This window comes from Vulpes lagopus, chromosome 2 (genome assembly GCF_018345385.1).
Source record: "Vulpes lagopus strain Blue_001 chromosome 2, ASM1834538v1, whole genome shotgun sequence".
Classification (NCBI taxonomy): domain Eukaryota; kingdom Metazoa; phylum Chordata; class Mammalia; order Carnivora; family Canidae; genus Vulpes; species Vulpes lagopus.
Window position 1 is genome coordinate 24927157 of NC_054825.1, and position 23679 is coordinate 24950835.

At 44.7% G+C, this 23679-nt stretch overlaps 2 protein-coding genes across 4 annotated transcripts in view; one reads left to right on the forward strand and one right to left on the reverse strand.

Moving 5' to 3' along the window:
• The window catches only part of COL17A1 (collagen type XVII alpha 1 chain), a 51037-nt gene extending 41910 nt beyond the window's left edge, over positions 1–9127 (forward strand). Inside the window, exons 38-56 of one of the 2 annotated variants that reach the window (XM_041742326.1) lie at positions 333–386; positions 680–733; positions 1375–1434; positions 1763–1789; positions 2144–2176; positions 2263–2328; positions 2631–2672; positions 3140–3265; positions 3782–3919; positions 4417–4482; positions 4805–4909; positions 5199–5288; positions 5377–5487; positions 5884–6030; positions 6258–6617; positions 7171–7308; positions 7550–7612; positions 7768–7848; positions 8211–9127. In XM_041742326.1, the coding sequence (XP_041598260.1) occupies positions 333–386; positions 680–733; positions 1375–1434; positions 1763–1789; positions 2144–2176; positions 2263–2328; positions 2631–2672; positions 3140–3265; positions 3782–3919; positions 4417–4482; positions 4805–4909; positions 5199–5288; positions 5377–5487; positions 5884–6030; positions 6258–6617; positions 7171–7308; positions 7550–7612; positions 7768–7848; positions 8211–8263 (1814 nt within the window). In that variant the 3' untranslated portion in view covers positions 8264–9127. The remainder of the gene's footprint in view (positions 1–332; positions 387–679; positions 734–1374; positions 1435–1762; positions 1790–2143; positions 2177–2262; positions 2329–2630; positions 2673–3139; positions 3266–3781; positions 3920–4416; positions 4483–4804; positions 4910–5198; positions 5289–5376; positions 5488–5883; positions 6031–6257; positions 6618–7170; positions 7309–7549; positions 7613–7767; positions 7849–8210) is intronic. The other variant, XM_041742327.1, reaches the window with a different exon arrangement.
• Positions 9128–11316: 2189 nt separating this feature from the next.
• Positions 11317–23679, reverse strand: part of SLK (STE20 like kinase) — a 62615-nt gene continuing 50252 nt past the window's right edge. For both annotated transcript variants that reach the window (XM_041742330.1, XM_041742328.1), the window contains 6 exons: positions 22410–22539; positions 21603–21727; positions 20484–20672; positions 19818–19943; positions 18588–18701; positions 11317–14995 (listed from right to left, as the gene is read on the reverse strand). In XM_041742330.1, the coding sequence (XP_041598264.1) occupies positions 14849–14995; positions 18588–18701; positions 19818–19943; positions 20484–20672; positions 21603–21727; positions 22410–22539 (831 nt within the window). In that variant the 3' untranslated portion in view covers positions 11317–14848. The remainder of the gene's footprint in view (positions 14996–18587; positions 18702–19817; positions 19944–20483; positions 20673–21602; positions 21728–22409; positions 22540–23679) is intronic.

Consider the following 23679-nt stretch of genomic DNA (forward strand, 5'->3'; position numbering starts at 1 on the left):
GTTTAGAGAAGAGCAAGCAAGGCCGAAAGGGATCAAGGACTTGCTCAAAGTCAGCAGCTGGAAGCAGAGCAGGATTTTGAAGGCAGGCTATCTGACACCAACACCATGTACTTAGCTGCCCCCCCGCCATGTGCCCACATCAGCTACCGGGGAGTGTGCCTGGAGCCCTGCCCTGCCCCACTCGTGAGTGAGGAGCACCCTAGCAGAGCTGGCCTCTGAGGTGTGAGTGTAGCCCCGGGGTGCCTGGCCCTGAGGATCCTCGTGACAGCTAAGGCTGGCAGAGAACAGCCTGATGTGAGTTTTTACTCGTTTCTGTTTTTTTCTCTCCACAGAAGGTGTTGATTTACGGGGTCCCCCAGGCCCACCTGGACCACCAGGGCCTCCAGGTAAGCATCTCAGGGATCATTGGAAGGTGGGGGGATTGTGAGGAAGCCGAGATCCGCTCCCTGAGTTCAGCGTTGCCTCTTGCTTGCTCTCTTCTGCAAGACCTTCCATTTCGGGTCCGCCAGGACCCTGAGGCCCCACAGGTGAAGGCCGAGCTACCCGGGAAGAGATACGAGAGCACTGGCACCCAGAGCCTGGGCCTGGCTCTCGGAAGAGCTTACCTGCCACTTCTCCCCAGCACAGGGCTCTTGGCCCGTAGCCTGGCTTTACAAAGTCTTGGTGGTTCTTTTTCTAGGAGAAGGCCGGCCTGGCCCGCCGGGCCCTCCGGGATCTTTGCTGAGCAACTCAGGTAATGTTACAGAGTCAAGTCCCACCTGTTGTCCACCTCAGCCCCAGTCCCTGGACCTGCTGTGGTCACAAGCATGTGGCCTTCCTGACCCACTCGTTAGGCTTCCTCCTCAGACCTGCCACCAGGGTGTGTTTGCATGAACTCTGCAGAACGGGAGTTCTGCAGGGAGAACAGGAAGCCATACCAGCTCCCTGCCCCTCCCCCGCAGCTAAGCTGGTCAGAGGGAGGGAGCGAGTTCTGCCCTTGGGGAGCTTCTGGACAGACTCATTTGTGACTGGGGACCTGGTTTCTGTCCTTGGGAAGCCCAAGTCTGATAAGTAGGCAGGATACACATTGAAAGGAGATAAATGCTGACAGAACAACACGGAAACACATGGAACTAACTTTAGAGCAAACATTAGCCTAGAACTTGTCCCTCATGGAAAATGTACCCACCCATCTATTTGTCCATCCATCCATTTGTTAGTTTTTTCTTTCACTTATTTTTCTATCTATCCATCCATCCATCCATCCATCCACCCACCCACCCACCTGTCTGAAAGGTGTGGATTGAGCATCTGCCATGTGCCAGGCTCCATGGTAGGTGCTCCTCTCTCACAAATACCTCTGTGCCCACACTCAGAACTCTTTTTCCTCTGTAGAGACCTACTTCTCTGGCCCCCCAGGGCCCCCTGGCCCCCCAGGCCCCAAGGGAGACCAAGGTGAGTAGCGTCTTGGGACGCAGAAGCCTCCTTGCTCAAGGTGGCCAGGAGAGTCGGATGGGGCTGGATACACTGGGGCATTTATGCATCCTCCTGCCACATCCCACCAGGAGCTCGGCAGTCTGGAACGTGGGGTGGGGGGCATGGTGGCTAGAAGCTCCACAACACATCACCGCCTCTGCGCTGGCCTGCGGGGAGGAGAGGTGTGAGGAACCTTGGGCCCTGTGTCTGTTCCAACACAGGGGCCCTGTCCCTTCCCCTACGGGCCCCTTGAAGCCATAGTACCTGGTGGGCACGCATCTCACGACTGTCTGCCTCCTTCCCTCAGGCCCCCCGGGCCCTCGAGGACACCAAGGTACAGTAAAGCTGGCACCAAACAAGATGTGGGGTGGCAGTGGGGGTGGGGGGTGGCAAAAGCTGACCTTCCGAGAGCCTTGAGCTTCCTGTAAATGAGTTTTGTCCAAATGAGTGCAGGTAGATCAGGGTGGGTGTCTGTGAATGGTCGGGAGTGTGTGTGTGTGTGTGTGTGTGTGTGTATGTGTGTGTTTGCGCGCATGAGCCTGTGGCAGCTCTAGGCGCTGCCCAAAGGGAGTGCAGCCTCAGCATCATGAGTGTTGGAGAGCCTTTTGGGAAGAGGGAAGGTGGGGTCAGGGCTGGGCCTGGGGAGGAGGAGCGCACCACTGACTGACCTCTCTCGGTGTGTCCCCAGGAGAGCAAGGTCCCCCGGGATTCTCAGGCTCCGGTGAGTGCTAAGCCCCCGGCCCGTTGCTGGCTCTGGCCAGAGCCCCTCAGCCCTGGCTGACTGCACCGTGTGTTGTTGCTTACCAGGCTCCAGTTCTCTTGGACTCAACCTGCAAGGACCACCTGGCCCCCGGGGACCCAAGGGTGACAAAGGTCAGTGAAGGGAGCAGCCAGGAAGGCAGTGAGGCATGAAGGCAAGAATGGCTCCCAGAGTCTGAACAGAAGCTAGTGGGTACCTACTGGTGCTAAAGGCTTAGGAGGAAGGAGAGGCTGGAGGGCAAGTGGGATGAGGACATGAGCACAGCCTCTACCTGAAAGGAGCTGCCGTAGCACCGCAGAAACTGAGACACGTGGGGTAGCTGTTGAGTCACATGCTGATGAACGTGGTTGGGCCTAACCAGGGAAGGGTTCCTGGAGGAGGTGATGCAAACAGGGCTTCTGGTTTTGGATTCCAGGTGATCCTGGGGTCCCTGGCATGCCTGGCAGACTCTCTCAAGGTAAGAGCCAAAGGTGACAAAGTTCTCCCCTAATTCAAGCAAGGATTCCAATTAATTCATCAACCCACCCACCCACCTACCCACGGTTCAGTGACGTGCTAAGCCTGTGCGCTGTCTTTAAGTTGGTAGGGGTGCGAGGGAAGGACTGTGTGCAGTACAGGTGGCTAACGATGCCAGATGACACAGAACAGACCTGGGAGCCAGGTGTTCAGAGGTGAGGGAGCCTCTGGGGTGCTGAGCAGATTGCTGAAGGGAGGGTCTGGCCTGGGCAGGCTGGACTCTGTGCTCCTTTCGGACAGTGCTCGCTACGAGCACTCACTCCCTTCTCCCTATGGAGAGACCCTCCTCTTTGCCACTATCTTATTTCTTCCACTAAGAACGACCTTCCCTCCTCAGGCTGTGGAAGCAGTCTCTGGGCCCTTCTTTGACCCTAGGGTGTCAGACTTAGAAAGCTTTCCTTCCTGCAGGGGGGTCATCGTCGAGCACCATGTTCATGCCAGGTCCACCAGGCCCTCCAGGCCCACCAGGGCCTCCGGGCTCCATCAGCAGCTCTGGCCGGGAGATCCAGCAGTACATCTCTGAATACCTGCAAAGTGAGTGCCTGGGGCCCGAGTGTGTGCGTGTGTGTGCACGCGCATGCACGCACTGCTGGGGCATCTCCAGTGCTTTCTGGAGCTCGGCTATTTCAGGAAGCCTCCAGTCCCCTCCTCCTTATGTAAATAAACATGACAGATCCCATTGCCTGTACCAGTGCGGGGAGGTGGGGGAGGCTCTGGGAGTGTGTGGGAGCCGGATGTGGTGAGCGGGGCCAGGGGTGTGTGTGGGGGGGCAGGGGGTAGCAGTCTATAGGCCCAGGCCTAGGTCAGAAATCTAACCCTGGAGCCAGGACTGCATGTCCATGCACTCCCCTAACACCCACCTTCTCACGGCTACCACACAGGCTGGTCCTCAGTTTCTCTATCTGTAACCAGGAGTCTGGGCTCCCTGCTGGCCCTGCCTTGGCCCATGACTATGGTGGGGAAGGCATCTCATCAAGTGCTGCAGGTCATCTCTGTGGGGAGGACATGCCCTCTCGGGGACAGGCTTGACTTTGCCTTCTTTGTTGGCAGGTGACAGCATTAGGTCTTACCTCTCTGGAGTTCAGGGTCCCCCAGGCCCCCCTGGTCCCCCGGGGCCTGTCACCACCATTGCGGGGGAGACTTTCGACTACTCAGAGCTGGCAAGCCGCGTCAGCAGCTACTTACAGAGTAAGCCTCCCCCCACTCCTGTCATGACCCCTTCCTCCCATGGCCACTTTGCAGACTTCCTCACTGAACGTTGCTGTTCACTTTACCCTTCTGGATGTGAAGTTCAGGTCTGAATTCATGGCTGTCAGGCCACTGGGATTAGCTTCAAGAAGGGGTTGCTCAGATTAGGAAGAGGCCACACCGTGGAGCCACGAGTAATGAGCCTTCTTGCGCTTGACAGATGTGTCCTAAGATGTGGAAAGGCAACAAGGTGGGCAGGATCTTAGCAGGAGTTAGGCTAAAGCATACTCTGGAAAACGGCGTGTCTTACCAAACAAATGCAAAAACAAAACCACCTTCAAGTTTTTTTCATGCGTTCACAACAGCCTCCCAATGCCCTGTTCATTCATTTCCACAAATGGAGCAGGTAGCTGGCCAGGTCCTGGTGGTTCTGCAGCAGTGAGAGTGTTGCTGCCTTAGTCTCGCTAAGCAGGTAACTCAAGGTTCTTTCCCGACAGCCTCAGGGTACAGCATCGGCTCCTCCGTCTCCATCTCTACTGAGGACATTGTGGCTGCGCTGCAGCGTGAGTACCTACGGTGGGCCACCGGCGGGTGGGAGCCCTGGGGGCTCGGCCTGCCCCTACCCGAGCTGCTGAGGGCTAGTGAGGAGGCCCTCGTCCTCGTTCCCAGTGGCTAGTGAGTCCCTACCTGCTGGAATCTCCAGCACATCTCCCCGTCCCCAGCGCCAGGAACTGGGCAGGTGCCTGGTCGGGTACCTGGAGGCTTGCTGACTCCCCCTGTGGACGGAGAACCCGGAACTCAGGGGCAGACCTGGCTGTGGCCGCGTGGTGGCCCGGGAGCCCTGTGGCCTGGGTGGGCCCACACCAGCGCTTCCTGTCCTTGCAGGAGATGATGTGAGGCAGTATCTGCGTCAGTATGTGATTGGAGATTGGTCACTCCAGTCTTTGGACTACGCCGAGCTGAGCAGTCGCATTCTCAGCTACATGTCCAGTGAGTGTCCGCCCTCCTGGCCTGCCCACTGCAGGCAGATGGTCAGCAGGGCCCCAGAGGGTGTGGGTGCTGAACTTCCCTGCACTGGCCCCCGATGCTCCCCCGCCATGTGGCCCCAGAGGGAGCGCGCTGCTTTCAGAGCCCTTCACATCTGTGGCCCGGGGCAGGTCCCCAGCCTGGCTGGGGAAGCCAGGAGCGTCTGGGGGTACTGTCCTCTATGGGGTTCACACACAATTCACATACACATGTGCAATCTGAATCTATCACAACCTGGGGTTTTGTTCCTCAGGTTCTGGAATCAGCATTGGGCTGCCTGGCCCCCCAGGACCCCCTGGCCTCCCAGGAACATCCTACGAGGAGCTCCTCTCCTTGCTCCAGGGTAAGGCTGGTCAGGAGCTTGTGGTAGGAGGCAGACGTCCCCTGGCCCAGACCCCCCACTGACTCTGTGCCCTTCTTTGGCGTCTCAGGGTCTGAATACAGAGGCATCATTGGGCCCCCAGGTCCCCCTGGGCCCCCAGGGATCCCAGGCAACGCGTGGTCCAGCATCAGCGTGGAAGACCTCTCTTCTTACCTGCACAGTAAGGCGCAGGGAGGGCAGCCATGGAGAGTTAAACTATTGGACCCAGTCCTCCTGAAGCACAGACAAGGAACACCTTTGCTTTTGAGGTGCTTTCAGCCATGACAGGAAGACTGGTTGGGAGAGACAGTGCTCCCAAGTACAGCCCTTAGAGGACTCATGAACAGCGTGTGGTCATGTGGCAGGAGGGTGCAGACAAGGGGATATGCTTTGGACTGAGTGAGACCCCAAAATGGGAGTGGGGAGGGCAGGTCTAAGCAGTGGCTCCAGGGTGATGCCAGAGCTGGGCCCCCAGGATTCCCTCCTCCTCCTCAAGAGGAGTTGCACCCCTGCACACAGCTAGGGATTCTGCTTTCCCAGCGGCGTGATCCCTGACCGTTCTCTGCCTCCCATTCAGCTGCAGGTGTGTCATCCATCCCTGGCCCCCCAGGACCTCCTGGTCCCCCAGGTCCCCGAGGGCCTCCAGGCGTCTCAGGAGCTCTGGCAACCTACGCAGCGGAAAACAGCGACAGCTTCCGGAGTGAGCTGATCAGCTACCTCACAAGTAGGTGCCCCTCCCCAGACCTTGCTCCTCCCTGCAAGAGGGCAGCTGGGGCTGGAAGGAACCTGGGAGGCCAAATGCCTGAGCCCTACGAGGCAGGAGAGCCGGTTCTTCCTCGCCAGCCCTCCTGCTCCTGCGCGAGTGCCTCGAGACCCTGGGAGAGGCCTCTTAATTCCCTTCCTCTCCACCCCCAGACCTAAGCCCCAACTAATGTGGCCTCCTTCCTGCAGGCCCAGATGTGCGGAGCTTCATCGTGGGCCCGCCAGGGCCTCCAGGGCCTCAGGGGCCTCCTGGGGACAGCCGCCTAGTGTCCATGGATGGCTCCTACAGCCGGGACAGCAGGTCCTCCTCTCACAGCGCGTCCGTCAGCCGGGGCTCCTCCTACAGCTCTTCCATGGGCATAGGAGGAGCCAGTGGAGGCTCCCTCGGCGAAGCGGGGGCCTTTGGCCTGGACATGGGCCTGGGCCGAGGCTATGGGGGAGCAGCAGAAGGTGGCATGTATGGTGGTGAAGGTGGACCACTTGGGGCTGGCTTTGCCGGAGGTCTGGACTACAACGAGCTGGCTGTTCGGGTGTCTGAGAGTTTGCAGCGTGAGTTGTGACCCTTGGGCCTCGGTGCTGTGGGGAGGTTGGAGGTGGGGGAGCCCGTGAGCAGCTCAAATTATAGGCTCCAGAAACTCACCCTCTCATTTTCGGCATGCCCAGGCTCTGGGACAGCACTTGTAGAATCAGATGGGCAGGGACTGAAGGCAAGAGGCCCAGACTCCACTGACAACCAGCTTAGTTCAGGAGCGCCAGGCAGGGCGGACCCATACTGCAGCGAACAGGGCTTGTTGGGGTCCTTGGACTTTGCTTCCCTAGCTAACTAGTGGTGTGTCTCAGAAGTCTTTATGACAACCATGGATTCTGGGGCTGAGGGCAGGCCCTTGGTTAAGAAGTCTTCTCTGCCTGTAGCTCATCAGCACAGCTTTGGTGTCAGCAAGCCTCTAATGACAGGCCGTGGCAGCAGAGGCCTGGGCTAGTCAGTGGCCAGCGGGGCTTCTCCCTTGCTGCCACTTCATCTAGGTTAATGGCATGGGAATTGGCAATCCTGGGGCTCTGTTCTCCTGCTGCCTGTGCCCACACTCTGGTGCTTCCCACATAGGTCAGGGCCTGCTGCAAGGGATGGCCTACACCGTCCAGGGCCCCCCAGGCCAGCCAGGGCCCCAGGGCCCCCCTGGCATCAGTAAGGTCTTCTCTGCCTACAGCAACGTGACCGAGGACCTCATGGACTTTTTCCGAAGTAAGAGCACCTCCGTGATCATTTTCCTGACACCTTGCTGCCTGGTCTCACAGGGGAGAAACCAGACTCCCAAAAAACTTCCAGTTATTAACACTTGAGAGGCTGAAAATCTGATAAATTCTGAACTCTGTCTTCTTTGGGTCCTGACTCTGCCACTCCCTTCCTGTGTTTCTCTGAACAAACCCCTCTACCTCCCAGTTCCAATGATCCCTTGTCTGAGGCCAGTCTTCTCCCCCTGCAGCTTACGGAGCCATTCCAGGGCCCCCTGGGCAGAAAGGAGAGGTGGGCATCCCAGGACCCAAAGGTAAGTGGTGGCAGGGAGACAGCCACCAGGATCCTGTGTAAGCACCGGCTCTTGCCGGGCAGCCACCTCCTTGCCACTGCTGTCTAGGAACCTGTGTGTAGGGCCCCTCCAGCCCCTGAGCTCCCATTTGAGCACAGCTATTTCTGTCCTCCCAGGTGAGAGGGGCCCCGCAGGACCATCAGGTCGGCCTGGGCCACCCGGCCCTCGAGGGCACAAGGGAGAAAAAGGAGACAAAGGTAAGCCTTGGCTGCCAGATTCTGCAGTGCTAGGAGGCTAATACTCCGGGGAGTAGGCAATTCGTTCCAGAGCAAGCCTAAAAAATTAGGGCAAATGCCAAATTACTAAAGGCAGATGCTGCTATCAATATCATTTGCATAACAATGAAATGAACAGCTAGGGAGAAAGGAAAAAGACTGCCAATGCAAGCAGGAAAAGAGAACCACTCTGATGAAAGAGGGTAAACAATTTAAATAAATTGATAGTCTTACAAAAGAGTTCATCTTTCAAGCCCGTTTTGCAGTTGTCACAGTTGCTATATAATTGCCCAAGCTGAAGGCTCACAGGCCACGAGGTATCTAACTTCTTCTCCTAACTCCAGGTGACCAAGTCTATGCGAGGCGGAGAAAGAGAAGCATCGCCATCAAGCCATGAGCTACCCTTGGAGGAACAGCCCCTGGCATCAGTTCTTGCAATGGCTTATGGCGTCCACGTCAAAATCTCTCCAAAGGGTGGAAGCTGGAGGCTCACTTCCCACTGAGACAGCACAGCCAAACGATCAATAGAACACCTGTTGTAGTCTGGAACAATCGTATATAGATGTGTATCTCTCTATAAAGATGTATCGTCCAGTCAAAGCTACACAGCCTGAAACCACTCCACCAGGTGATAAAGTAGCTGCAGTTCCAGAAAAAGACTGGTTGCTCTGCTAGCTCTGAGCCCTTGGCTTCCTTAGCTCTTAGTTCTAGATGCAACCCAGGAAAGCCAGTTAGATAGAAGTTGGCTTAGGAGTCCTTGAGCTTTGCCTAAGAATGAGCCAGAAAAGGGAAGACGGGTATAGGGTGTGTTCTGGTTATCACTGCAAGGCTGTGCTGTTCCTCCCTGTTTGTTCTGCATTCTCTAGTCATAGAAAGGACTTGGCTAAGAAGCAACTCTTGCAACTGAAAAAATTAAGAAACTCACTTCCCCTGAAGATGGTGACAGGGTTTCTAATAGTCATTCTCACCACTTGGTCTATTCCCACTTGCTTAGGAAGTCTGTCTGATTGTAGCTATGGTCTGTTTCTACAGGGCCATGCTAGCATTTAGAAATGTGTTCTACTGCACTAGACCACAGCAAGGGGCAGAAGAAAGGCAGTGGGGAAGGAGGACAAATAGAAAATTTGATACTAGGAGATGGCACAGGAGACTGGGCACAGCTGGGCGGTGATGCACTTTTCAGTATCGAAAACATGTACATGGTCTGTTAGATGAAAAGTCATTTCAATTGCAAAATTTCCAATTAAAGTTTTTTTCTTAATATTATGTTTAGTGTGATCCATCTAACCAAAGTGAGAGAAAGAGAATGAAAAGGAGAAAGGGAGGAAGAAGGAGGGGACAAAGTAGGAAAGAGAAGGAGGCAGAAATGGGGAGAAATGTGGGGTTGCAGGAGGTGGGTGGAGACTAGAGGCAGGACGGAAGGAAAGATGAGACAAGGGAATGAAAAAGGAATAAAAATGAAAAAAAGTGAGATAATGAGCAAGACAGAGAAGAGATAAAATGTGAGAAAGGAATAGATAGTTGTAGGTGAGAAAAGATGGAGACAAAGAGATGAAAGAATGGAAAATCGAGGGATGCCTGGTTGGCTCAGTGGTTGAGCGTCTGCCTTCAGCTCAGGGTGTGATCCCGGCGTTTTGGGATCGGAGTCCCACATCGGGCTCCCTGGAGGAGCCTGCTTCTCCCTCTGTGTCTCTGCCTCTCTCTGTGTGTCTCTCCTGAATAAATAAATAAAATCTTTACCAAAAAAAAAAACAAAAACAAACGGAAATCGAGACAAGGAATAAGAATGGAAAGGAAGACAAAGAGCAAGAAAGGGAAAGGGGGAAAAAGGGAGGGAAAAGCTTGGAGTCAGCCCTAACTATGAACTCTTTATTGCAAATACAAGAAAACAAAACTAGTTGTGTTTGGAACAAAGATTCTGGCATTGTTGAATCACTGAGATTTTAAAGGCAGACCCCGATCTGCAACTAATTCATCCTGGACAAAGCATCTGAAGGTTTTCCCTGAACATAAATTATTTGAAATAAACACATATGCAACAGATGAGCAACATGATTATTTGCAATTAATGCAGTGATTTATCCTGGAACAAAGGAGTTATGATTGCAGGGCATGCATAACAATGAATGGAAGACCAAAACTCCTAAAAGGAAAAATGCACAAATATGAGACGCCCAGTAAATCACAGTAAATGCATAGTAAAATCAGTCCACTTCAGAGAAAGTTACAACTGGCCAAACTGTGAAATGTTATAAGCTGTGACTCTCCACTGCTGGATGGGATTAAAATAAATCTACTTCTCTATCTCTACCTTTTAAAAGCCTAGACAGTTTGCTTTCCATGTGGTCTCTCCTGAGTACCTCACATATTATCCTGGGAAAAAAATACCACTTATAAAGTTCTGTATTGAACAACTGCTAGTGACAACACCCAGTGAGGCACCAAGCATTCCGTGTGGTCTGCTGCCCTCCTTTAGCACATCCTGACAGCTACCTGCTCTGAATTGTCATGGGAATTCTAAAAAATGAGTACGTAAGGCTTTCAGAATTTCAGACTTTTCACTATGTAATGAAAATTCTTGTATATAATGAACAATTACATCACACCTTTTTGTTTAACTTAAAGGCTGAATCAAATTCTTTTTGTAGTAGTAGCTTCAAGGGCTCAAGTATTAGATTCCCTCTAACGGTTCTTACTTTTATTAATCAGACTTGATCACAGTGTTTCTTAGTTACTACACTTACCCTTCTAAGCTGTCCGGAGTCTTCAGAGAGTCCTATGTGCAACTGAAATAGGGTAAAAGTCCAAACCTGCTACCTTCTCTGGACAGAACCAGAAAGGGGATGGGCAGACATGAGATACATCCTCAGCTGGATGGCAATGGATCTGAGCCTCTTGTTTCACTTATTTAAAAAAAAAAAAAAGAAAAAAAAGAAGAAAAAAAAAAAGGTCAAGAATGAGCTCAATAGTGTGTGATGCTCCTGAATTAGAAAAGGACACACTATACCTCCCTCCAGCCAAGCTGAACACTTGCCAAATGATGCTGCCTAGTGTGTACTGAATCTTGCATGAACATGTTAATGACAAAAAGAAGTTATTTTTAGCAGAAGTGAGATCATATGGTTAGTGAAATGTTTGGTGAGAAAAACCATCCAAGGGAAAAAAAATAAAAATATGTATATATACATATGTTGATGGAACTATTTTAAGCCCCACCCAAAGGAGGGGTTTGTATAGTGAAAGAGACCCCTCTCCAAGTTACCAGTAAAAACCATATTCTTGTGTGTGGTGATGTGTCAGGTAGGAATACAGGCAAGTCTGAAAGGGTCCAAAGGCCTGGAGGACCACGAGGGTTAAAAATCAAACTGGGACCAAAAAAAATGCTGCAAAATATTCTCATGAAAGACAACCCAGTATCAAAGATTCTTAATAAAAGACTGCTTCTCGGAGTCAATTAAGAAATAACTTTATTTTTCATTTATCAATCCCATGATTGGAAAAGACATGTTGCTCCCAAATAGACAAGAGGCATAATCGGAAACAAAATTCTTCCTGAAAATTTAGCTCATGAAGTTATTACACTGCAAAAATCAGCAAAGAATTACCAAAAGCTGCAGCCAACATTTAAAACTGGTGTAACATTCTACTCAAGCTTAGCAGAAATTTCAAAGCCATATCAAAACCATGTCAGCCACAGACTAGCAACAATAGAGGCATTAACTGTTGTGCCTTCAATTAAAGCATTTAAAATATCCCATTTCCTATAAAAGATCATCTCCCCAAAAAGAAGTAATTTATTTCATCGGAAGACTCTCAGAACTGGCAAGTAACTCTCCTCTTCCACCCCAGTTCTAAGCTTTCCTTTAATTAACAATATCTAGAGCCCATCTTGGACAGAATTTGGCTTCTCAGAAGAGTCTTTGTCATTTAAGCACAGTGTGGAATGGGAGTAAGTGTGTAGTTACCAGGGAACTAATGGAGTACAAAAGACAGTCACTTCTGAACTCGCTGATGCTCAAGAAATCAGAGAGCCTCCATTACAGAGGGTCTCATATGCCTGAGAGCTTTGTGCTTGAGGAAACACTACTTAGAGGTAGCTCTGGTTCTGGTTTATATTTAATTACAATTTGCTGTATCCTGTCACAGGAAAGTTCTAATATTTTCAACAAAGTATAAGCACTCTCAATTTCCTCTTTACCCCCGCCCCCCATAGCTTTCCCATTGAAAAGGGTAAGAAAAAGCTTAATTGTGACTCCATAAAGAATAGCAGCTAATTCAGCAATTCACACCCAACTCCAGACAGGACATGGAAAGGCAACCTGGTGCAACCAGCTCTGTGAGCTAGGCCTGCAGAAGTGCAGTGTGGTGTGTTCACAGCACGCAGGGAGAAGAGAGAGGCTGTCATTAGGGCGCACATGGAGAATTTCTTTTATGTGTTTCATAGCACATTCTGCCGCCACAGCAACAAAACAACCAAATCAGGGACGGATCTGATTGTACTCTTTCAAGAAGTCTGGGCCCCTCCTCAACTCCCCACCTACACTTCATGCAAGAATAAACAATCACTATTAAAAAAAAAAATGATCACTATTATCTATTTGAATATAGGGCCTAACAAGAAGTAAGCAGGGATGGGCAAAAACAGCATATTCTATGACAAAACACTTCTTGAAAAGATTTACGTGACTTTAAGCATTAAAATGAATGTTTCACCTCTACACATGTATCACTTTGCAGTCCCACACCCACATGAATATGGTCATATTTGAAAGAGAACTCCAGCATGAACACTGAATCCAAAGGGCAGTTTTAAGGTTTTATAAGATTTGCTAATAAACTTACCGGAGTGTCAACCATTTCTACTCTGAGCCTCTTTTCTTTATTCAATACTCTCATGTCAAGTTGAAAGGAATAAAAAGAAATATTCAGACCAAATTAATTATGTGTCACAAACTATTTAAGACACAGGATCATCCTTTAAAAGATAATGAAAAAGTGTACACTACCTGAAATATTAATTTTTTTTATAAAGCCAATAAACAAAATTTTAAAGGGAAGAATGGTATGAGAACCTTCCTCCTCTCTCCCTCTGCAAATAAACCATTAAATACATTGGGTAACATTATACTGTCATTTTTATCATAACAATATAAACAATTTCCATCATCATCCTGAATATTACTTTTATAAAGATATATACTTTAAAAGGCTTTCAAAACATTTTTCAACCCAGCATTTGAGAATAAAGCATTAAGAGTTTTGTATACAGTAACACATTCAATGTGATAAGTGTATGAATTTACAACCATACATTATATATATATATATATATATATGTATATATATTTATATAAAAAACAAACTTGGCCAGAAGTTAAGGCTAACTACAAAGTTGTCCAAGAAATTATGCTTGTCAAAACAATTACAAAATTAAAATCACACATGCATTTTTCAGATCTAAATCACTGACAAAATAAGGTTCAGCATTCAAAGTTTTCAAATTAACTGCAAGAAAGTGCTACAGATATTTACATTTTCTTAATATGAATCAGTGTTCCCACAAATTACACTTAAATTTTTCACCAGCCTCAAATGTAATGTAACTAAAAACGGAAACATCTACAATTTGGTACCTAGTACTCTTAAAAGAGAATAGGTTGAAAATAGCAAACAGCAAGCATCATTTACAAATGGGCCCTTTGGGCACCGAAGTACATTGCATAATACTGTTTGACCTGGCATGGGCTTGGAATTCTGAGCCACAAGAGGGACCAAGAGTGAACATTTCATTAGTAATTACATTTATCAGCAACCATGTGATAAAGGTTTCAGGCTTTTCCCAATCAAATCGAAGTAAATAATTTAAACATGGAACTAAATAAAACCAAAATACAAATGACTTTCTCTCAACAACAGTCATTTCTAACATTGCCTATTTTATGTTTTTAGAAGTATTCTGAACAAATGCCTCTTTTAAGATTAATTTCAGATAATACATTTATAAATATAACTCAGAGCCTGCAGGCCTTAGGCAGAGTTTTCAACGAACATAATGTGCTAGGATGGGAGAGGTCACTTAACCAGCTCACAGATTATTTTAGACAACAAACTGAGACCCTAAATCTGTACTTCTTTTAATTTGGTATTATATATTTCCAATTTCAATATCTAAAAGCTACTTTTTCTTAATCTTTCGAACTTTGCACAACATATATTTTAGGATGAAAATTTCTATCAAATGGTAATAGGAGCAATATTTTAAAAACAATAATGCTTAATGCTAAGGATATTTGTCCCTGTTGAATCAAAAAAGGAAATTCTACTTTAGACTCAATTGAAACTTAGTGTTTTAGGCACTATTTTAATAAAACTAGCACCCTTAATTATTAGCTCATGACTAAACAGGTAATTATTTTAGACAAATTACTGAAATAATGTTTCTTTTTTAAAAGTGTCTATTGCTATTGAAAGACAAAATAGATTTACTTAATTAATAGGATATTTTGAGCAACTCATAGGTTTCTTATGAGAGCTGATTCACCAAAAGAAAACTATTCCAACTCTCTACAGCAGAGCTGCATCTATAGAATTTAGGCAGCACTGAGAAGTTAGGTCAGGTAAAAAGATATCCACTAATACTCAATGGCCTAACAGCTTTTTTAAAAAAATAACTTCAAACATTGTATTTAACAGTTTTTCAGGTAACAGTGTCTAAAGAACACAATTTTTAAGATTAATATACAAAATCACCTTAGGGAATTACTGCAAGATGCCACTTTGCCAACATGGCCCAGCATCTGTCTTGGGTCCTTTCCCTTCATCTTTGCTAAACAAACTAACAAAATAAACAAACAAAAAACACCTAGAAGGTGAGGCAGGTGATTGTCTTCATAAGCTCTCTGATATAGATTGTGGCAGAAGATGAAGAGAACAGAATGACATATTTAAAAAGCCAAACCCAACCACAGAATGCTTCCTATTGTTACGACCCAGTGGAATGCAAGCTAGGAATAGGATAGAACTTGGAAATCCGGCTTTGTGTTGATGGGTTAAGGCATTCAGACTCCCCAGTCATTTTAAAGAACACCTCCTGTTCCTGCAGTTTCCTGGCAAACTCTTCTTCCAATGTCTTAGGAAGGAAAGGAAAAAGAAATTATGTGCTGGTATTAACATACAGAGTTTACTCTGACAGCCAAAAATAAAACTATTTGCTTAAAACACTCTCTGTGTTATCCTAAGGAAGACCAGAGTGCACAACAGTTACAATAGGTTGTGCACAGCTCTAGACTGAAGACTTCAGCTCAGCCAAATATATGACTTGGGTCAATTACTTAACTTCTTTCTATTACAGAACCATTTTGTTCTTCTGTTGTAAAATAGGGAGAGTATCACCTACCTCACTGGATGGCTATGTGACAATTAAACATGATCATGATGTCCTTAACACATACTAGGCACTCAACAGATGGCACTTATTATTGACTATTACCTGTCTCTCCAACATGGTACTTCCAATTTTGTTTTTTTATTTTTATTTCTGATGTGCATGTCTTTTCTTCCACAAAGGACTGTAAGTTGTTTGAAGGTAAGCCCTAAACTAGATTCATCTTCACATCCCCACAATACACAGGATATATATAGTAAGTGCTTGATAAATACCTGAGGTAACAAAGATTTTGTGGACAAGAGATTCAGGGATAAGTGCTCCTGCAGAGGCACAAAGCTTAGCAGAAGATGGAAATATATAGGAAGGTTTCTCAGAAGAGGTGAAACATGAGCTCAGTCTTGAAGTTAAGATAAGAATTTGATAGACAGGATGTAGAAGGCATGCCAGACAGAGGGTGCTAAAGCAATGCACACAGGCAGGAAACCATGAACTTAGTATGAGTAATGGTGATTATACCCAATACTGGAATATGAACAGGGAACAAAGTGGCCTATGGGAGATGATACTAGAAAGTTTGACTGTGGCCAATGTACGTATAGCACTATGATGGCCATAACGTCAAAGTGAGACATTGCTCTTTTATTCTGATAGAATTAAAAATTTATCATCACCACAAGCCAATATCAGAGATATTCTTAAATATAAAAACTCTGGTGAATGGCAGACAAGCAGGAAGAAAGGAAAAGGAATTTGAGATCAGAAGGCCCATTAAGGACATGAATGAGCATTTTTAAGCAGTAGAATGATAGTAATGTGAAAGAGAATTATTATAAAAAGAGAGTTAAAATTATTTGTCATCTCACTGACATGAGATGTGATGGAAATACAAGACAATTCAGGTTGCTAGATTGTATGTCAACTAGAAGGACAGGGATGTTGAGAAGCACACTGATGATGGAAGGGACCGCACGGGGTGGGGGCAGTGAGGTGGGGAGGGAACAACAAAGGGCAGTGGTGACACGGATGAACCTGCTAAGTTCAGTTTGATCTCCACCAAGCTTACAATCTTTAGCCAACATTCAAAAGGTATGTACTAATCATTACAATATACCAGGAACTGTTCTAGAAGATGAAATACACCAGTAAACCACGGAGGTAACGCTCCTGCTTTCAAGGAGCATGCATTCCTGTGGGAGAAGATGGATAATAAACAAATGAGTCTGGTGATGAAGAATGTTATAAAGGAAGACAAAGATGAGGGGACAGGGAATGTCTGAAGTGGGCATGGAGGCTATTTTATATAGTCACCAGAAAAAGAAACCTTTGTGAGATGATATTGGAAGAGAGGCCTGAATGAAATAAGAAGGAATGGACCACCCAGGTGGAAAATGTGTGCTTAGAGCATGAACCAATAACAACAAAACAATAAATAATAGCAACAGCAACCATTCATCAAACCCTGACTAGAGCTCAGGTATTAGGAAGCGCCATACACACACATCACTCCTTTTAACTGTCTTAACAACCCAAATTAGGTAGGTAGTGTCATCTTTGTTTTATAAATGAGTAAAACTGGGCTTAGGAATGTTAAGTGACAAAATTAAATGTTAGCACTGAGATCTGTAGGACTTCAGAATTTGTGCTCTATAAATCCCTACTATACAAGTTCTGGGACTGTCCTTAAATATACAGCAGATAAGCCATGACAAGATACAGGATCATCAAGGCTGTAAAGGACAGCCTTGTGAGATATCCACATTCCAGGTGACTGGAAGACAAAAAGTGATAAAGAGCACAGAGAAAGACGAGAGGTCATAAAAGTCAGATGAGAAGACAATTTTAAGAAACAAGATTTTATTTATTTATTTATTTATGATAGTCTCACACACACACACACACACAGAGAGAGAGAGAGAGAGAGAGGCAGAGACATAGGCAGAGGGAGAAGCAGGCTCCATGCACCAGGAGCCCGACGTGGGATTCGATCCCGGGTCTCCAGGATCGTGCCCTGGGCCAAAGGCAGGCGCCAAACCGCTGCGCCACCCAGGGATCCCATTTTTAAGAAACAAGATTTCTAATGACAACAGATAATAGCATAGGCTGTTAGCAACTCACTTATGACCACTGGGGAGTATGAGATGAAAACTAGATCGCAAAGAGTTAAAAAAAACTGGAAAAAGGCCCTTCTGTACCTTTTGAATTCCAATCCCCATGAATGTATTATCTATCCAAAAATTTAACAAGAAATAAAATTTAAATTAAAAAGCCACACTAACAACTGACTTGTCATTTCACTTCTTCCAGAAACATTTAGCACACAGTAGCTGCCAAATACAGATTTTCTTGACTGACTAACTGGATAAATGAAGAAAGAACAGTTGAAAGGTACAGCAGGAAGGAAGGCCAAGAAAAATAAAGGTTTAAGTTTGAGAGCTAGCAAAGGGAGACAATCACAAAGCTATAGAAAAAAAATGAGCTGCAATGGTTGTCCAACTGGACCAGGCCAGTAGAAAATCAAAAAGGAAGGAGGTATAAAAAAGGCTGATAGCTGGATGGGGAGAGGAGGCCTTGCCTATTTTACTAGATTGTGAATTTACTATCATACTGGGGCCTTATAATCTGGATTCAGTCAACTTGTCCAGGCTAAGCTGTCACCACTTCCTTCCTTCTCTCCCTCCTTAATGCCTACACACAGGCACACTCCCTCAGTGCCCCAATGACAGGGAGCTATTTACAATTTCTATACACATCATTTTCATCCATTCTCTTCTCTGTATTTACATTGCCCATCACCCCTCAACCTGTCTGAATGCCTACCAAGCTCTTACTCATCCTGAAGTCTCACTTGCTTATAAGGCATCTCCTCTGTAAAGCCTCCTTAACTTCCCAGGCAGACTGAAGCAGTCCTTGGCCTTGGTCTTAACACTGTCTCCTGTTCTTACCTCCTTCAAAGCAATGATCCTATTAAACTGTAATTGCTTGTTACTACATTCTGAACCTTTGGGGGACAGATTTTGTCTCTATCTCTGTATCTCCTATCTCTGACACTCTATCTGACACACATTAGATAAACAGCCAATAACTGAGTGGATAAATGGATGAACACAAACATATTTTATCTAAAGCTTTTAAAATTACCTTTTCCCAGGGACGCCTGCGTGGCTCAGTGGTTTGGCGCCTGCCTTCAGCCCAGGGTGTGATCCCAGAGTCCTGGGATCAAGTCCCACATCGGGCTCCCTGCATGAAGCCTGCTTCTGCCTCTGCCTGTGTCTCTGCCTCTCTGTGTGTGTGTGTTTCTCATGAATAAATAAATAAAATCTTTAAAAAAAATTACCTTTTTCCTAGGTCTCAATTTCTCTCTCCATTCCTTTAATTCTTGGCTGTGTTCCTCATCTAACTCCTTCAGTTTCTGAGTCTCATGCTCAACCAACAGGTGGCATTTTTCATTCTGAAAATAAAGTTTGAATTAAAAAATTTCAGATTAACTAAGCAATTTTCACAAATGTAATTATCTTCCAAAATAATAAAGTATTCATTAACATCAAACTATTACTGAGGTTCCAGACTCTCCTCTGAAAACCAAGAAGGGCTAAAAACTATGAAATGAGTCATAGCTTCATTTCCGCAAGTTTAAAAGCTTAGATCTGTTACTTACCATATGAAAAGAACTTAAATAGAATTAGTTTGATACTGTTTTTCCTTTCTAAGAAAGTTTGCTCATAAAACTGATACTTCTAAGTGCACCTTATATGGATTTTACCCACTGGTACCAGAATGTGGGATTAGGACTATCCCACTCTAGGGACACCTGGGTGGCTCAGGGGTTGAGAGTTTGCCTTCGGCCCAGGGCGTGATCCCAGGGGTCCTGGGATTGAGTCCCACATCGGGCTCCCTGCATGGAGCCTGCTTCTCCCTCTGCCTATGTCTCTGCCTCTCTTTCTCTCTGTGTCTCTCATGAGTAAATAAATAAAATCTTTTTTTTTTTTAAAAAAAAAAAAGGACTATTCTACTCTAGTAAATTAACCAAATATGTAAAATATCCTTTATGTATGCACTATTCCGAAATTTTGAACATTTTAGGCTATATATACTAGACGGGCTGCATACTTCAGGTAAGGCCCCAAAACAGTCTCCCTAATCTTTACATTTCTTAGGATAAAAATTCCTATTGCTTTTTTCAAACACTTAGAAGAAAATGAACTATTTCTCCCTAAATGAGAGTTTAAATTCAGAATCTGATAACAATACCACCAACCTCATTTTGAAAACTGTTCATTTTCTTTGCGAAATAGACTAAAAATACTCAATACTGCTTTTGAAAGACTCAACTTCTTAGGTTATAATTTAGCCTCATCTTTATATTAATCATGGTTATATAAAAGCTAAATAAGTGACTATGAGACTAACCTGATCTTTGTTTGGGTCTATACAAAAAACAAAACCTCTCAATCCCAACATTTTCATGAGTAAAGTTCAGTTTATTTTGCTTAGCTACTGTTTTCTCCAAGCTAGCCATTTGTGCTGCCCTGCTCCCACCAGCTGTTTTCATGCTCCTGTATCTGACCTGCAGCTGATGCAGCTCTCGGACATTGGCTTCACACTGCAACTGAAGATCCCGCATCTGATTTTCATGTTTTTGATGCTGAGCCATTCTTTCATTTTTCTGCCTCTTTTCTTCCTGAGAAGCAAACTATAAATAAGGAAAAGAAAATACAGTTAACAATGTAATTTCTGCATCTTCCAAAGGAATACTTAAATAAGTTAACAAGACTTAACGTACAATAAATTACAGCTCCAAGTAATAATATATTGTGACTTGAGCTGGATTCTACATTACGGATTTGGTGAGAGGGGGTACTTTGGATTAAAACCTTTAGTGACCTCAGTTCATTTGTATGCGGGACCTAACAACTACAGAGGCAAAGTGAAACTGTATGTTTAACTTCAAAAGTTGTCCAAGTCACCTAATTCCCAGGGCTGGTCTTAGGACCAGTCTAGCCCGAGACCTCATATGTGGGTCATGGGGCAGAGGAATGTGCCCTCTTTGGCCACCAACATAGGAACACTAAGCTGGTATATGCCACATATCTAGCCCCAGCCCATAAAGCCAAAGAAAACATCAACAAGCCCAAGGTGGCTCAGAATGTTTACAACACAATTACATGACACTTCTAAAGGACATTCACATTTTTTTAAACCTTAAAGAAAAGAGAGTAATTGGCTTATTTACCTGTTTAATTTTGTCACGGTCCTGATCTGGTGTGGCCGTTGAGTTAATTCTCAAGCTTTTCTTAAACATGGCCATTCGAGTCTTGGCCTCACTGCGCTGAATCTTAGGCAGTCTTGCTCTTTCTTGAGTCTGTCTGTTTTTCAATTCCTCAATAAGTCGTTGATTGTAACGCTGCATTTGTTCTGTTTCCTAAGAACATATCAAACAGAATCCAGTGATGTAAATATAATTTTTTTTTAAGATTTTATGTTTTTATTCATGAGAGACATACAGAGAGAGGCAGAGACATAGGCAGAAGGAGAAGCAGGCTCTCTGCAAGGAGCCCCATGGGGGACTCGATCCCAGGACTGCAAGATCATGCCCTAAGCCAAAGGCAGATGCTCAATCGCTGAGCCACCCAGGTGTCCCCAGATATAATTTAATACTCAGTACCCACATGTATGCTCAAACATGCCATTTTGTTGTTCTCAAAATTATTCTTTTCCCTGTCACATCATCAACCAGCAAACTTTTAGTAAAAATGTAATTTATAATAAAAATAAAGCTATTAGTAATAAGAATCTTTTTTTTTTTTTTAAGATTTATCTATCTATACTGAAGAGAGAAAGAGAGCACAAGCGGGAGGGGCAGAGGGAGAGGGAGAGAGAATCTCAAGCAGACTCCATGATTAGCACAGGAGCCTGACATGGAGTTTGACCCCTCAACCCCAAGATCACAACAACCTGAGCTGAAACTGAGTCAGGTGCCTACCCAACTGTGCCACCCAGGTGCCCCTAAATAAGAGTCTTAGTATTGAAATTCTTTCACTAAGTCAGGGAGTCCACATTTTTAAGATACTTGAACCATAAATGGAGCCACAACAGCTACCTTTGACAGGATGAATATTATAATGTAGAAGAGAACTTAAAGCGCTGTATTAGTCACCTTCTGCAAAATTCGTACAAAGAAGTTTGCAATCATGATCAAGATACAATTACTAGAAACTTCACCAAATAAATTTTAGGATTTTAAAAAAAGAAAGGAAATCTAAAATTCATTCTCTAAGAAACAGAAGTTTCAGAAATGAATAACTTTAAACTTTAAATGAACAAAAATTAAACCAATTTTCTTTTCATTAACCTTCTCGTGTCGCTTAAGTAGCTGATGTCTTTGCATGAAATACTGATCTTTAAGTTGCTGTTTGAGCAGCTGGTGTTTTTCTTGTAAGTGTCGTTCTTCAAGTTCCCAAATTGCAGCTTCTCGAGCTAGAAGAAGAAAGCAATTTTCAAAATGTCACTTTGTTCTTTTCACTAGTGTACTTTGGTCTTCTTTTTAATATTTACATAAAAGTGTTCCATATACACTAAGTTATACACATACAAACACTGTGAACAATAGATGAAGTATTACCAACATACATGTATCAATCACCACTTACCATTCTGTTCTACTCTCCTAAAAACAGAGAATCCCCCACCCTCAACACCAAAATTCCTTTTAATCATAAAGAATAAAATCTTAGCTTTTGTTAGGGGAAATAAGTGCTTAGAATCCCATTCTATCATGTAGCCCTTAAGTATACCAACAATTATAAGGCATGGTGAGTATACCAAAACTATTCAGGTAAAATTCTAGCATCAGCTGGACAAAAAGATATGTTTAAGGATTAGGTTTACTGCTCACTTCTACTGTCATAAAGACATTCATCCAATGGCTTATAGTATTTCTTAATTTTATAGAGAATTTTAAGATTTTAAATTCTTAAAATTTAACATAAAGTTTTTCCCCTTATTAACTTCATCTTTCTCTCTACCACTCTAGCAAAGGAGAGTATTCAAATAATTTCCAATCATTTGATATTATGGATATTAGATATATCCATGTATCTCAACAATGTTCTTCAGACATCATTTAATACACACACATATGCTGCATAATTTCATATACCTCTCATGAGTTGCTGTTTGTTATTCAGGCACTCTCTTTCAATATTGGCTAGCTCTGCCTTCTGCTGTTGGATGATCTTTTTCAGAGCGCCATCTAATTCTTGTTGCTGCTTCTGAACAAATTCCTGTTCCTAACAGACACAGTTAAACCATCAGTTAATAAGCATCTACTGAGTAAAACATTCATTTATCTATATGATGATATATATCAGTAGTTAGCAAGATTTCTAAGCCAAGTTTCTAAAATTAATTGGATTTAAAAATCACCAATTACACAGCATATACAATATAAATGTATTAGTCACTCAATTCAAGCCTAGGAAAAAAGTACTAGAGTACATAATATTCTAAACTCACTATTAAACACACGCGAAAGAAGTCTATAACCCAATTATAATTAAAATGCCCTATTACACAAACATCTTTAGGAAAATAATAAAACTAGTGCTTCTAAAGCTTTTTGTTACACTATGGTGTGGATAAAACAAGAGTAAACAAGAAATGCCTCTTAGGAAAAAAGAGAAGAAAGAGCAAATAAGTAAAACTCATATCAGAATTTTAAATATCTCTATTTTTCCAAGAAATACAGAGTTAGGAAAAAACACCATGGCTTCACTAACGAAAGATAGTTTCTATTATCTATGGCATGTACCTAAATATAACAATAATTTGTGGACTTAATGAGAAATAGTACATTGCTAGAGAAATGTGAAGTAAGAATAGTAAAGTGAGTTACATTTTATAAATATACATACAAAATTCGTTATTTTTTTTAAAAGATTTTTATTTATTTATTCATGAGAGAGAGAGAGAGAGAAAGAGAGAGAGAGAGGGGAAGAGACACAGGCAGAGGGAGAAGCAGGCTCCATGCACCAGGAGCCCGATGCGGGACTCGATCCCGGGACTCCAGGATCACACCCTGGGCCAAAGGCAGGCGCCAAACTGCTGAGCCAACCAGGGATTCCCCCAAAATTCCTTATAATCAGAGAACTCTACCAACATGTTTCGGATTCACTCATTCATTCAACAATTATTTATCAAGTACACACTATTTGCCCAAATGCCAGATTTATGCTTTAAAAAGAAAAAAAAAACCTTCAATAACTGTATAAGAAAAGGAAATGTTGAAGTGACTTATGGTCTTTATGCTAGATCACACATTTACAGAAGGAAAAGAACATGCTCCAAATTGAAGAAATACAAGTTTTTCCAGTAAATGTTCGGCTCTCCATCCCTCTCTTGGCAGATACAGCAGTCTGTGATGATTAGCA